Source organism: Sinohyriopsis cumingii, unplaced genomic scaffold (assembly GCF_028554795.1).
Source record: "Sinohyriopsis cumingii isolate HCF-2022 unplaced genomic scaffold, ASM2855479v2 utg001831l, whole genome shotgun sequence".
Classification (NCBI taxonomy): Eukaryota; Metazoa; Mollusca; class Bivalvia; order Unionida; family Unionidae; genus Sinohyriopsis; species Sinohyriopsis cumingii.
The window spans coordinates 673,398-688,562 of NW_028316065.1; the positions used below are offsets into that span (position 1 = coordinate 673,398).

General features: G+C 33.2%; 1 protein-coding gene across 1 annotated transcript in view; it reads left to right on the forward strand.

Moving 5' to 3' along the window:
* The first annotated feature begins 4,173 nt into the window (after positions 1 to 4,173).
* Positions 4,174 to 15,165, forward strand: part of LOC149771472 (uncharacterized) — a 179,362-nt gene continuing 168,370 nt past the window's right edge. Inside the window, exons 1-3 of the mRNA XM_089948413.1 lie at positions 4,174 to 4,276; positions 10,351 to 10,520; positions 13,790 to 14,064. Of these exons, the coding sequence (XP_089804539.1) occupies positions 13,820 to 14,064 (245 nt within the window). The 5' untranslated portion in view covers positions 4,174 to 4,276; positions 10,351 to 10,520; positions 13,790 to 13,819. The remainder of the gene's footprint in view (positions 4,277 to 10,350; positions 10,521 to 13,789; positions 14,065 to 15,165) is intronic.

Below are 15,165 nucleotides of genomic sequence, written 5' to 3' on the forward strand. Positions count from 1 at the left end.
TTAACTTTGACTAAGATTATGAGAAGTAAGTAACACGTGTGTGTGTGTGTGTGTGAGAGAGAGAGAGAGAGAGAGAGAGAGAGAGAGAGAGAGAGTCTTCAACATGATTTCGATTTGTTCATCCTTTATATAAGATGAATGGTGTATCACACAAGAAGTAAAATATATGTTTTTAGGACTGCCATCGATCAACCATTATTTCAAAAGAAAAAATGCAAGAGTATTAAGAAATTTTAACATTTACAATTACTGTTTATTTAACAAAACTGGTAATCACCAAGAGATCAGTTTAATTAGATCATAATAATACATACAATAATATGTTAAATAAGAATGCACTGGTACCATATGATACATCTTCGCTAGCTAAGATTCTGATATGTTAACCCTCTCTACACCTTGGCGGATCAAGCAGATGTTTGAATGCTTTTACTAGCGACATCTGTTGGATTTCTGGAGTCGCCTCCCTTAGAAGATAATGCCAACATACCAATAGCGTGTATAAGCGGCAAATGACTTTAAAAGGATACTTTGTAAGTTTAACATCGCAGGTGTGACTACGTACCAGAGAGAAGCAATTACAGGTGCATTTGAGTGAAAGATATTTGTACAAACACTGACCGGCAATGCAAAACTGCTCATTATGAGTCCATTAAAGTTGTGTGCTCCTCTTGTCTTGATCATGGAGGAACAGTGTTAAAATTGGAACAACTTAATTTGACTGGATGAGGTGACTTGCCGTTGCCGCCCCCTCCAATGATATTCATAGACCCGAATAGAAACATACCTGCTTGATCAGTCAATAACTATATATATATATATATATATATATATATATATATATATATATATATATATATATCGCATTCATCTTGTCTCAAAATAAAGTTTAATTACTTTTTAAATGGTTATGATATTTAGGAAAGAGTATGCAGTTTTTACTTTTTTCTTAGCAATAACAAACGAAAAGATTAATAATGTTATCAACGTATTGATTGTTAACTATTTAAAGTAAATATACTTTGCAAGAAATACATGTACAAATGATGATTCTCACACTTTGAGGAAAGGAGAGAACATTATCGGCTTAGGGATTTAATATGCACTTTAATTGAACACCGGTCAGTTATTTACTATCCAATATCAAGTAATCTACTATCCAGCACCTAGTTATCTACTATCCAATACTTAGTGATTTTGTGGTCAAACACGCCTTTTGGGGTGACCAACACCCAGTCATGTGCTTTCCATTACCACAACACATTCTGTGCAACAGACCACACTTACTATTCAACACGCCGGTTGGAGTGACTAGCGCTCGCTTTTCTACTGATCACACAGAGTAGGACGTAAAAGAAAGGGGCATTAAATACAATCTAAATCCCTTATAAACAAAGTTAACTTCCTCATGCCCAATAACTTCCCTACTATATCAGTATAAACAAAATAAAGCCATTTTCACGTTCCTACTATCCCTTTTTGGATAAAACTAACACCACTAATCTCCATAACTCTATAGGTGAAGTGCACGGAGTGGAAAAAGTGTAGGAATATAATCATAAATATTTTCGTTATTTTGCAGTGTCTTTGCCTTTCTATAAAGACTCATTGTTAGTGCACCTTTCATCTTCTCTTTAAAAAAAATCTCGTAGTTTATGTCACTTTCATTTTGCCTGTTTGCACCTCCTTTGCTTCTTTCATCTTCTGCAGGTATCTTTTTGTCTCACTAGGGGCCACTTTTTACATTTCCAAGGAACGTATAGTTTCTTTGTTATTCCTTTTTGCATCTTTGTCATATCTTTTCCTTTCATTTGATCTTTTTCGCATCATTTGGTTATCTTTAAGCCTATTTACATGGCACATGTTGTTATTTTCATTTTGCCTCTATTTTCAACTTTTTTCCCCCCGCCTCACGCCACTTCTATTACGTTCTGTCTGCTTGTTTTTAGTACTCTTCGCTTCATGTAGTTATCATACAGTTATACTTTTGTATCAAACGCCGCATTTCGACTCAATTCGCGTTTGATGTTTCTATATTTAGTAATTTTGTTGCCTTTCATTTTCGTTTTTCTGTATGCCGCTTTTCGCTGACATTAGGGCGCTTTTTGATAAAATAGTATGGCTTGACGCTAAATCCGACAGTTTACTGTCTATACTATTGATATAGTATGCATAGAGAGTTAGAAAGGGGTTCCAACACTTGGTGAAGCTATTTATCAGAGATGGACATTAAACATAACGTTAACTTACTCATCAAAGAATACATTATTTTGTGGATTGAGACATTTTATCAAATTCAAACAGAAAATAACTGCTATCCTGAAAATCTCAGGATGATTTGCAGTCTTACAAAGGATGTAGATGATACTAGTAAATAACTAAAGAATGTATTGCTTTTTCTTTAAATCGGACAATTCTCACAAATTTAGATTTGGTCTGAATATCGTTCACAACATCCCACTTGGCCACCAAGTTGTCATATATGACACTTGTCGAACATGTGATTAAAGGATCGTAAATAAAATTATATTTGTAATATTCAAAATCAATATTTGTGACAAATATAACTATTTTGTATTTAAATAATGTTTTGAATAATTATGTCATGAAAAATGAAAATGTGCTGTTAATATCATTAAATTGTTAACAAATTACTCGCGAATTTCCTTAAATTCCATACTGACGGAAAATACCAAAGTACTGCAAGATGAAACAATACTGCGGCAAACCGGTGTACCGATAAAACTCTCTCCCTCTCTCTCTTGATGAAGCCACTCTTAATTAGCAAGCAAATACCTCAACTGAAAGTACAGACCAGACAAAATCCACCTGAGACAAAATCTCTCACAGGATAAAATCCCCTCCCCCGGGGCGAAATGACAGATTAGACATAATCCCCTCGCCATCTAAGATGTTAAACTTTTAAAACGTCACAAATACACTGGCCTATTTTGAAACGGATGGGGGGGGGGGGGAAGAAGAAGATGTGACATATCATCAATATACTTCGGTATTGAATTTAAATATTGAATTTCATGTTTATCCAGTAGCTTTTAAACACCTCCTAAGGGAGAAAAGAAGAAATGTGTCATGTCATCAATATTCCTGATATTTAATTTAATCATGGAAGTTTCATGTTTATCCAATAAAGTTATGGCTCAGCTTTTAAGTACTTCCTAAAATATAACAATAATTGTCAAATACAATAACAGTGGTCAGTACTTGTGAAAGCGCAGTGACCAAGAAGTTGGAAAGACAATTAGTCTTCAGAACAAAACGATCAGGCATCTTAATCTCCTTGTGTGTTATGGTCTAACGTACATCACTCATAAGGGCGTAGCTACCGCATAGCAAGAGTATGCAAAGCATAGTGGCCTGCAAAAAAGAAAAAGAAAAAAAAAAAAAGAAGAAGAAAAACAACATAAAAACAGGGGGCTCACGAGCCCATTAAAAAAATATTGTATTCCACTGTAGAAAGTAACTAGGAACACGCAAAATACCACCCATCAAACTGTAATTTTGGACACGAAAAATTGCTATTAACATTGCAGGTGCCCGTCGGTAAGCTTGGAATAACGGTCCAAATATCCTAGCTACGCCACTGACTATTCGTCCTTTAGCTAATAACTAGAAGCCAACAACGCAACTTCAAAGAGCCCCAGCCGAAACACAAAGATGAGGGTATTATGTTCCATGTTTAATTTTGCTTGGGGGGGGGGGGTAGGACCGGGTTAACCTACACCCCTTCAACTACCACTGCCATGAGACTAGGTATTACTTAATGCAAACGAATGTATTAGAAGGTGATGATAAGAAAGCTCAGCTTGTGAGATGCAATGTTAGGAGGCTTCTGCAACTGTTGCCGGTGATTTGTTCCATATCCTTAAGGTGCACAGACAGAAGCTCAACTTGAAAGACTTTTGCATGAACTTGGTGTGATTTGCCCTGGTGACATATATTTGCAATTAACAAATTTAGGTTTCTATATTGCGTACTCCCTTCCGATTTCTTACATTTCTTCTCTTCTAATTTTTCAATGAACACTAAACTATATATATATTTTGTTTAGTGTACGCGTCCTTTCATCTCTTTTCGCTTCTTTACATCTTCCTTGCGCTCCTCTCAAGTGTTTAGATACACCCAACTAACTCCCAGAATGCACTTCAACATAGAAACAAAATATGGAGGATGGAAACAAAGTTAGAAGCGATGAAAAGTGTATTCGATGCAGAACCATTTTGACCCACACTTTAAATGAGAAACCTGCATAAAGAAGGTAATTTATAAAGGTGGTCAGTGACAGGTCAGACGGCTCTCTAACTTGGAGTTCTTAGTTTTTACACACTTAAGCACTTTCTCCTTTTCAGATATATACTTATTGCATAGTGATAACTGATATCTCAAATTACTTTGGAAACATTATTTATTGTAGCAATGGATGGATAAAAATAACAACAATATATTCCCGCATACTTTTGTTTAACGAGGTTTGATCCAAGCGACCCCTTGTCGTAAAGATCGTGTAGTACGTCACCCTTTTTCACGCACCTCACTAGCTCTGGAAATATAACATATTGCACAGCAACATCAGTAGCACTTAGAAAACTCAAGTTTTTAGGACAGTGACATAAAAAAATTAATTTAGCATTTCTAAAGTTTTTTTTCTTATATATTTATTCACGGGAGCTTGTATCACTGCGTACAATTTAACGTCATTCATTTGATAGTATAAACTAATGTAACATATTATTTTATTATTACTACACTGCTGTCGGGCATTCTGCGCACCTAAGGTTTTCGTTTTCAGTATTGAAGCGAAACGCATACCAGATTCGAGCGATTGACAAAAATAAAATACAGCAATGCTTACCATTTGAAAAGATGCAATTGTCACCAGAATATTCTGTTCAGAATAATATTAATTTTGGACACAGGGGATACCACCCCCCTGTTTTACTGACTCGCGATATGTCGACCTATTCTGCACATAGCTTTGAAAAGATGTAATGTTTATCCATCTGGCTATAGAAATGAAATATATTACTTTGGACTGTTTCTGTCAGGAGTTCAGTCGAGTAATTGGGTAAGGTTTATAGCTAGTTTTACAAAATTCAACATAAAAATGGCAATAAATGGCAAGAGATATTAAACTAAACTGATCTTGTAAAAAAGTTATTAAAGTTCAACATTTTATGAAAAATAAGGTATTACATGGAAGAGGAACAACAATGAATAGGATGTAATGTGTTTACATCTTGTTGAATGGGAAAAATTACTACAGAATTTAGAAACAGACTATACGCCGGGGAATTTGTTGAGAATTTATGTTCTAGCGACAAGTAGACACGTTGAGTAGCAGACAATATTGTACGTGTGGGACAACTTCTCGCAAAATTGGAAACTTGGATTAAAATACAGTTTTGTTTTAAGGTACACATTTCTATCTTTTATATAATGTATGATTCTAAAAGATGCATAGTAAATCAAATTTTCTGGGTTACAGGTTCAAGAAGGTCATGGAGTGGGTCTTCACCTTGCCATTTAGAAATCACATTTTTATGTGCATTTCGAGTCTGAATGTGGGATATTTTTGTACACTTTATGAATATCACTTTTCTTAATTAATGTACAATTCTTCTTTGTGGATACAAAATGGATTTTTGACCCAAAATAGCACGTGATTAAATGTTTACAGAAATGACGTATCATTGTGCAGAATTACCCGACACGCAGAATAGGACGACATGGCGGTATATATATATATATATGACTAATAGTTAAATTGTAACCAATGATGCAAGCCGCTGTGTATTTATTATAATCTTCATTTTAGAACAGATTTTGTCACAAAAGTTAAAATAATCTAATTAGGGAAAATCATATTTTTTCTTTGATAAAAATGTTTACTTATGGTTGAATTAGATTTAGTGTATGATTATTTTGTAATACTTAATTTGCATTGTTAATATACAGAACCTCAATCTTTGAATTACCATTTTTCAAATTTTAAACTGATTTTCATCCTTCATAACTTATGTTTATAGAACTTCAGATATCAGAGACACAAGACATAATGTTACAGGAGAACATTTTATTTTCATTTATTGTAATTGCTACCATCATTAAACCAATTTATAAATAATACAATGATTAAAATAAGTTAAATGTCAAGATTCTCTACAAGACTATTAAAAATTTTCTGTTAAAGTAAAATTGCTTTTAGACAATATAAAAAATTAAATATTAATTAATTGTTATCTGAAATTTGATGCTAACAAAGTCTATCTAGTCCTGATTATCTAATGCTCTGCACCTTAACTGTCAATGATAAAGAAACTTCCAAACAAAAATGATTGATTTGCTATTGACATTTACAATGCTTGCCTTATACTAAGGCCAAAATAAAAATATGTGTTTCTGGTTGGCAGACAATTCCTGTTTTTTGTTGCCGACCATTGCACTTTTTCCCCTTTGGGAAAAAAAATAAAATAAAACACCTGAAATTGATTGGTACCTCTAATTGAGCTGAAATTATGAAAAATCATGATGGTATTATAATAAAATCATTTACTGATAAAAATAAAATTATTAGATTAAGCATAAAACTTTTCAAATATTTAATTGGCATTGTAAATATGCCAAATCTCAATCCTTGACTGTACAGTTTTTTTTAACTTTAAAACTGTTCTGCATCCTTCTAATTTATTTCCCTAGAAATTCAAGTAATCAGAGATAGAAGACAACATTACAGGAGGTTTTATTTTTATTTATGGTAATTCATACATCATTGAACAAGTTTTAGAAAAGTCATCAAAATAATGTAACTATCAAGATTCTCTGAACAGCTGATTGAAAATTTACTATTAAAACATGATACGCATGTCTGATTTAATTCATATTTATTTTAATTTTATTGTTTGTTTGTCAGCTTTAAAAATTTATTTTATTGTACATGCTATTATAATAAAATCTTGTTTACATGATTTGGAAATTTTTTCAGAAAATAGTTTGATTGTGACTGATTCATTTGTAAACAGACAAAGCTGACCTAGTTCCCGACCTTAATTCAATATTAGTAACAATCACGTGAACAAGTTCTATTTTTATTTATTTTTATGTGGGAATAATAATGCTGAGATCGAGGCTGTGTTGGATACATGACCCTCGACTTGTAAATAGTTTTTAGTGACGTAAACAACTTTAATTTTATTTTATTCTCAGAGTAAAATGATTGGTTTTTATCATGGTCATACTGGGGCTACATGATTTTTTTATGTGTAAACATGATCTTGTGACCCTTATATGGGCACCCATACTGCGCCTCAGAATTACTGTATAACCATTGTTTTAGAGAAATAATCTCAGTCAGAGCTTAAAACACTTGATGTCAATGTGTTCTTTCGTTGTGTGAGTTTGGAGTTATTTTGATGCTTATTCAAATAATTTGGATTCAAAAAAGATGAATTCTTTTTTCCTGGAAATATATGTGTGCTCATACAGAATTCTTGAGCAAAGACATTTCTTAAAAAATTTATTTGACTTTCCAACACTTGAGTGTTATTTCTTGTGTTTCTGCAAGGAACTGTAGACTTCAAAACTGTATAGGATACAGCATACATCATCGCCTTCCATCTTGGATTCTTTATTGGGACTGAAACTTGAATTTATTGAAACATTTGAGTGTTAGGACTTCTAAAATTTTATTTGTGAATTATTTTTGGATTTGATTCTTACAACCATAAGTTCTTATTTTTTCATTTTTTACAGTATTTTTCCAGAAAAATAAATAGTTTGTTAAATTTTTCAGTGTTTCTTGTGTTACTGTTTATTTGAGGCTAAACACGTAACACATGATTACTTAGAAAATTCTAATACTTTTATTTAAAAAAGCAGAAATGTAGATTATACTAATTTAATTATGAAATATATAATTAAAGTATGTGTTTCATGTATATTTACCCAGAAAGAACCACCACTGAGCATCATTAATGACAGATCCACATAAAACTTTATGAAATGTGTTAATCCCAAAAAATATTCTCTTCATTTTTCTATGAATACAGCCATTATTTTGACAAAATACACAATTTGATGCATGATATGTAACTGCTAAATCTGTTAAACTTCACCATCTAAAAATTATCATAAAATATAGAACTTCTTTACATCAATGTAGTGATGCAGCTTGTAATGGTATTGGTACGGAATGGAGAACATCCATACAAATTCAGGTTTTTTTCTTTTAAAAATTATATAATACAGAGAAAATATCAGGTTTTTTGAGTAGATACTGTGTATAGAAATCTTTTACTAATGAAGTGAATACATTTAAAATTGGCACAAGTAGTGAAGCTGCTTGTGACAGTACAGTGTTTCCACTTCACAAGGTGAATTATTTTCATGTATCAACTCAAAATATGTATATATTCTCTCTCTATTTATCACAGTGCATCTGCAGCTCATTTCTTGCGTATGCCCTGTATTAGCATGGACCAATTTTTGTTTAGTTTTTGGCTTTATAATATTTCATGATGGGATAAATTTTTCATTGATTATACTTCAAAAATATCCTAATATTAAATCAGTGATATTTCTGTTTGCAAGGAATTCAACTATATGAAATTTTCACCAAGATCATCTACATTCTTTCAGGAACATATTGTAACTGTGCTATAGTTTAATGTATCAAGAGTTGCCAAGGTTTCTTGGGACAAATAATGTATATATCTAAGTTCAAGAGTCTGCACGTTCCAGTACTGTATATGAATGACTACCAAAACAATTTTTGTGATGTGGCAGTAGCCATGGTTGTATGGGCACTGGAATATGCAGGCAGGTGATAGTTGTCTTATCTTGCATAGAGGTCCTAGGTTCGATACCAAGCAGAAACCCAGTATGGAGTGAACTATTGAAATTGCTTGTTTAGCGCTAGGGTGTCAATATTTGTAGTAATCAAGGTCCCTAGATTTGTCAACCTTAGGTATTTTAATATACATCCTTGTATAATAATATATATATAAGTATATAGTCTACTCCCTTATATAAATGAAACCTAACCTAGCCAGTGCCAAGGTTTCTTCGGATGAATAATGTATATATCTAAGTTTTGAGAGTGTCTGCATGTTCTAGTACCGTATATGAACAGCTACCAAAACATCATTTTTGTGATGTGGCAGTAGCTGTGGTAGTATGGGCACTGGAATGTGCAGGCAGGCGATAGTTGTCCTATCTCACATAAAGAGGTTCTAGGTTCAATACCAAGCAGAAAACAGTATAGAGCGAATTATTGAAATTGCTTGTTTAGCGCTAGTGTGCCAATATTTGTAGTAATCAAGGTCCCTAGATTCGTCAAGCACAGGAGTTTTAATATACATCCTCGTATAATAATATATATATATGAATATATAGTCTTAAGACTAATTATCCTTCAGCCAGTGCTTGGAGTAATGTTACATTACTCCCTTATATAAATAAAATGAACCAAAGAGGTGACCACAAAAATGGGAGGGTGTAAAAGTTTATCTTGTTTTACAATATTATTTTTTTTACTTGTTATGGAGTACACTTTACCTGCCTGGTGTATTTTTGCACAGTAGTTATTATCAACGTCTGAGAAAAACATGGCAAAATCAATGTTATGTATGTAAGTATTTTTAGATGAGGCCAACTAAGAGATTGGATTCAATATAAACCATATCAAATGTCAAGTTTTGATATTACAATAAAGGTGAAGTGTATTGGAAAAATGTGAAGTACCTCTTATACTGGTAATGATTAGATACGGTATCTGTTTTTTTTTCTTCATCCAATTTTATGCCTGACTGCCATTGTAAAAGACCATAGCAATAAGCAAATTTTCTTCCAGAAGTTTTGTGATGATAGCTAAATTTTAGGTCACTTAACAATAAGGAGTTAACAGATGCTGGTAAAACTGCTTTTGTATTAAATTTATAAAACAACAATTAGTATTTTTTTTAAAGATAAATAAAGTTGCATACATGACTGTTGTGATAGTTGCTTTACTTCAAGTTTCCTCAGTGCTTTCCCACCCTGTTTAGACATTTGTACACTTGTAGTGTGAGGTCAGATCAGGGATTCTGAATTTATTAGATCTTGTGCCAAACATTTTTCTCTGAAAATTAATGTGATGGCCATATATTTGTGATATTTAATATTAAAAATAAACATTCAGAGGAGATGTAAGTTATGAAACAAAGGAAACAATGATATACCTAATTATTCATTGTACCAGAAAATGTGTCCTTTTTTGTTTGCTGTTGCTTCATGTTGGTATCGTCTTTTATGATTAAATGATTTAATCTTGAACTATTTATGTTTTATATAATATAGGCAGTCTGTACGAGCACAGTTGACTGACTTCTTGTGAAAGCAGTGACTGACATTGTGTGTGACACTATTGAGATGTTGCAGTCCAATGCATGAGCATTTTTTTGCCTCAGCCCAAGAAAGAAATATACTGTTTTATGCTGTATATATCTTTTTATTCTTGATTTTTTTTGGTAAGTAAAATTTTTGTATAGTTTATTCCCAACTATTCAACTGATTTGTAACGTCAGGGTAGTTGCACAGTATTGTTTTACCACTGAGTTTAAAATCAGTTTGAATGATTGAAAAAAAAGTGTTGTTTCAAATTTTCCTCAGTTCAGATTGCACAAGAAACTCTTAGCTGATGAAAATCGTTCAAAACATTCACTCAGGAAACTGTATGTGTTGATATGCACATTAATTATCATAAGAGCTTGCACTGTGTGCAGCTTGGCACTCACTATCTATAAAAGAAACCAGATATGTTGTGGTTACAAGCACAAGGTTAGTGTCAACACTGCATCAGGTGAATGAACTTTACCTCTCATTGGAATGTTTCCATGGAGACATGTCACAACATTGGTAGAGAATTCCACAGCCTGATGGCATCAAAGAAGAAAGATCTCTGACACATCTGGAACCTGGTAAACAGACCAAGGTATTTCTTGGAATGGTCTAACTTGGAAACTTTGGAATAAAACATTTGTGATTGATGTCAAACAGTTCATTGACAATGTTGTATGTCATCATATGTTTGTCTTGTGAATGTCTTTAGACTTTCCTGGAGGGTAGGCCATGGTAGCTGTTTCATCATGTTGTCACAGTCCAGAATCCATGACATCCGTACACTTAGAAAGACACTGAACCAGTTCCATTTTCTTGATATTGTCTTCTATGTAAGGGTCCCATATGACAGTAGCATATTCAATAACTGGGTGTACAGTGGATATGTGGCACAATTCCTTTCTTGTGTTTGAGCACTGGTCTCTATTTTTTAATATTTGATCAACATGGTAATTCAGTGATCGATTTGAAAAATCATTGGTGAATAAAAGAAGAATAAGGGAAAGAATGCTTTCTTGCAGTATTTCTCACTGCAGCAGCATCTTGGAGAATTTCAGCTTGAAAATTCACTTGCTCAGTTCAAAGTAGCAAGTGAAAATATCATGAAGTTTACATGATTTTTTATATGTTTTTAGAATTTGACATGTTTTACCTTTATATTTTATTTTATATACTTTTAAACATAATTTTAATCTTTTCCCGTTATATTTTTTCTGTACTTACTGTTTGCATTTATTTGCAATGGTTTATCTTCCTGGAGATTTTATTTTTAATTTTCACTATGTATCCATTATTGCACTGAGGTGACATTAAATGCTAATATATACATATGTCAATCCGGTCGACTGCTTTGGTGGCATGAATAGTTAGAGTGTCAACCTTAGAGGTCGCTTGTTTGAACCCTGACCAAGTCATACCAAAGACGTTTAAAAATGGTACTAGCAGTTGCCTCGCTTGGTGCTCAGCATTATGAGGTTAGTGTTAGGACTGGTCGGCCTAGTGTCAAGATAAATGTAACTGGGTGGGACATGACACTACATGTCTGCGGCATGATGCCCCAGTGTTAGACATTTCTATAAACTGCCACACTGCAGACATAGAAACATGACTAAAAGTACTAAAGCTACATTAAAAATCCAAATCACTAAATTCCAGTCACCAATTCAAGAATGACGATCGCTTCTCTTTAACAAAAAGGTTGTTTGTCAAGAATTTTGCAGACTTTATTTATTTATAATTCATACTTTTCAACCTGTAGTTTGTTTTCCAATTGTTGTAATTGAAGGCTTTTGAAATATTCAGCAAAATAATATTAATCTGATGTTGGTTATCTATATTGTTTGCAAAGTCCTGATTAGTATGTATTAGATGGGTTTTATTATGGCCCCATTTTCTATAACCATGCTGAGCATCTAGTGCCATAATTCCTGCTTATTGGGATGAGACAAGACATTGCAGCAGATGATATGCTTCCAGCATCTTGCTGGTTACTGACATCAAATATTGTGGTCTGTTATTCACCAGTCTTTTTTTTCTTCAACTTTTTGAAAACTTGAACCACATGTACATCGGATATCATACAGCTCTTACAGAATGTTCCCTGATTGTTTGACATTTTTAAACTTTAGGACTGGAGTGAGTTTGGTCGATATCTTTCTCAACAGTCTTGTCGGTATCTTGTCTAGTTCTGTGACTTTATGGACATTCAAGATAGTCCGTAGCTTGTACACTCCATGAGGCAACACTGCATTTAGCAATATTGTATCATTCTGTTGTCTTTGATGAATGATACATCTTCACTTTTGCTGAAAACAGAAGAGAACTGTTAATTCAGTGTGTTATCAAACAGACATCAAACTATCCATTACTAGCCTTCAGTAGGACAACCCTGTGCCATATCTTTTTTACAAAAAATTTGACATATAGAATTAGTAATTGATTCATGACTGTTTATATTAGTTATTAGTGAAATGAAAAATACCAGTGGAATCCATAACTCGTATTTTTGTAATTTTTTAAATTCATGACTACCATCACCCCACCAGAACCTTATTTGGGATTCAAAACCTTCATTGTCATCTACCCATCCATATGAAGCACATACAAAATATAATCTTCCTCCATCAGTCACTGTAGTTGGATCACAGATTACAAGCAACTGTTCATATTGCCTGTGAAAATGTGACCTTTGACATCAATACCACCTTGTCGTCTTCTTATCCTTTTAAAACATCTTATCAGTTATGATCACCATTCCTTAGTCAACATGGATGTAATTCAGACTACAAGGATTCACAGACATATGGACTGATAGATGGGCAGACTGACATGGTCACAGTATATGCAAAAAAAATTAAAACATTAATGATAAATTTTCAAATAATAGTTTTTATCATTTGCTGTGTGCATGTGACTTGTGTTAGTTAAAATATCCCCCAGGCCTTTTTTATATACTGAATATCTAATAGTTCTAATATTTTTGTAATAATCAAAATTAATATGTGATAAAACTTTTGTAAGAATAAGTTTTTGAATATTTCAAATGATGAAAAATGAAAACATGCTGTTAATATGAAGATTGCAAGAAGATAACTCAGGAATAGCAATAGATTCCTTACTAATTGAAATTACTAATCTACCAGTACTCTACAAAACTACTAAGGTATATAGCACTGGAAAATTACCCAGTATACTGTGCAACTCTGCTAAAGATACTTCCATATCAAAGACACATTTGCACAAAGGACCAAACTTGTACTATAAACCTCTCTGCTTTATTTTACTTAAATATTTACTGATATATGAGGTGCAGCTGTCTAAAAGACAAAGGTTTGTCATCAGATGAGAGTCCTCTATAGATACAAAGGTCTCTCACTCTTGTTAACTTTTTCTCTTACAGGAATTGTTTATGTGACCAAAAATTGTAAAGATGCCAGCATACATAAGGCCTGTACAACACACAAGAGATTTTTCCTTAAAACCTCCTGATGGATTGCGTTACGGAAACTTTGACAGCATTGTTCATCTCCCTCCTATCAACAGTGGCAGTCAGAAAATTGGACCACACAGCCTCTCTGTCTTAAACAACCAGCAAATCTGCCGAACGGTATGTGAGTGGTTTGAACTTTGGCGGCCATGGCAGCAAAGAACATTGTTATGTGGAATTGTGGACAGGTGTGTTATTATTTCTCTTTATAATTAATGGTCGTGACATTAATAACTATATGATATAGGCTATTAATACAATTTGTTTCTAGATAATTTATCTCTGCACAATTTTCACATTGGTCCATTTCATCGCCAGAATATTTTGCCCTGAGACAATTGTTCCCTTTGCTGATTTTGACAAACTTACATAACCAGGGCATCTGTTATGAGACAGGTGGATGTAATGTATTTTCAATTTTTGGTCTGGGATGACCAGTTAAATGTGCTTGGAAGCTGAGAATCAGATGTCTGGCCATCTTAAATAGTATCAACATCTGATTTTATTTATTCCACAGAGGTGTTAGCTCAAAGGCAGATGGCCAAACACCCTACATTAGCTATCTCTGGTCCCTTTCATACGTGCAGAATGTACTAGCAATGCATCTTTATTTTTTTATTTCTTGGTTAATATTTTGGATTTTCATATTTTGGATTAATCATTATGAAGCAAAGTCTGTGACATGCCTGATCAACCTTTTAAACTAGGCTTAAGGTTGCATGTGATACTGCATATGGGCATATATGCAGGTTGTAGCTTTCTTATTAGTTGTACTTGTCATAGATCAAAATAGCTTATTGGATGATCTTTTGTCTGTCACTATGCAGGTTGTAGCTTTCTTATTAGTTGTACTTGTCATAGATCAAAATAGCTTATTGGATGATCTTTTGTCTGTCACTATGCAGGTTGTAGCTTTCTTATTAGCTGTACTTGTCATAGATCAGAATGGCTTATTGGATGATCTTTTGTCTGTCACTATGCAGGTTGTAGCTTTCTTATTAGTTGTACTTGTCATATATCAAAATAGCTTATTGGATGATCTTTTGTCTGTCACTATGCAGGTTGTAGCTTTCTTATTAGCTGTACTTGTCATAGACCAAAATAGCTTATTGGATGATCCTCTATCTGTCAATATGCAGGTTGTAGCTTTCTTATTAGCTGTACTTGTCATAGATTAAAATAGCTTATTGGATGATCTTTTATCTGTCACTATGCAGGTTGTAGCTTTCTTATTAGTTGTACTTGTCATAGATCAAAATAGCTTATTGGATGATCTTTTGTCTGTCACT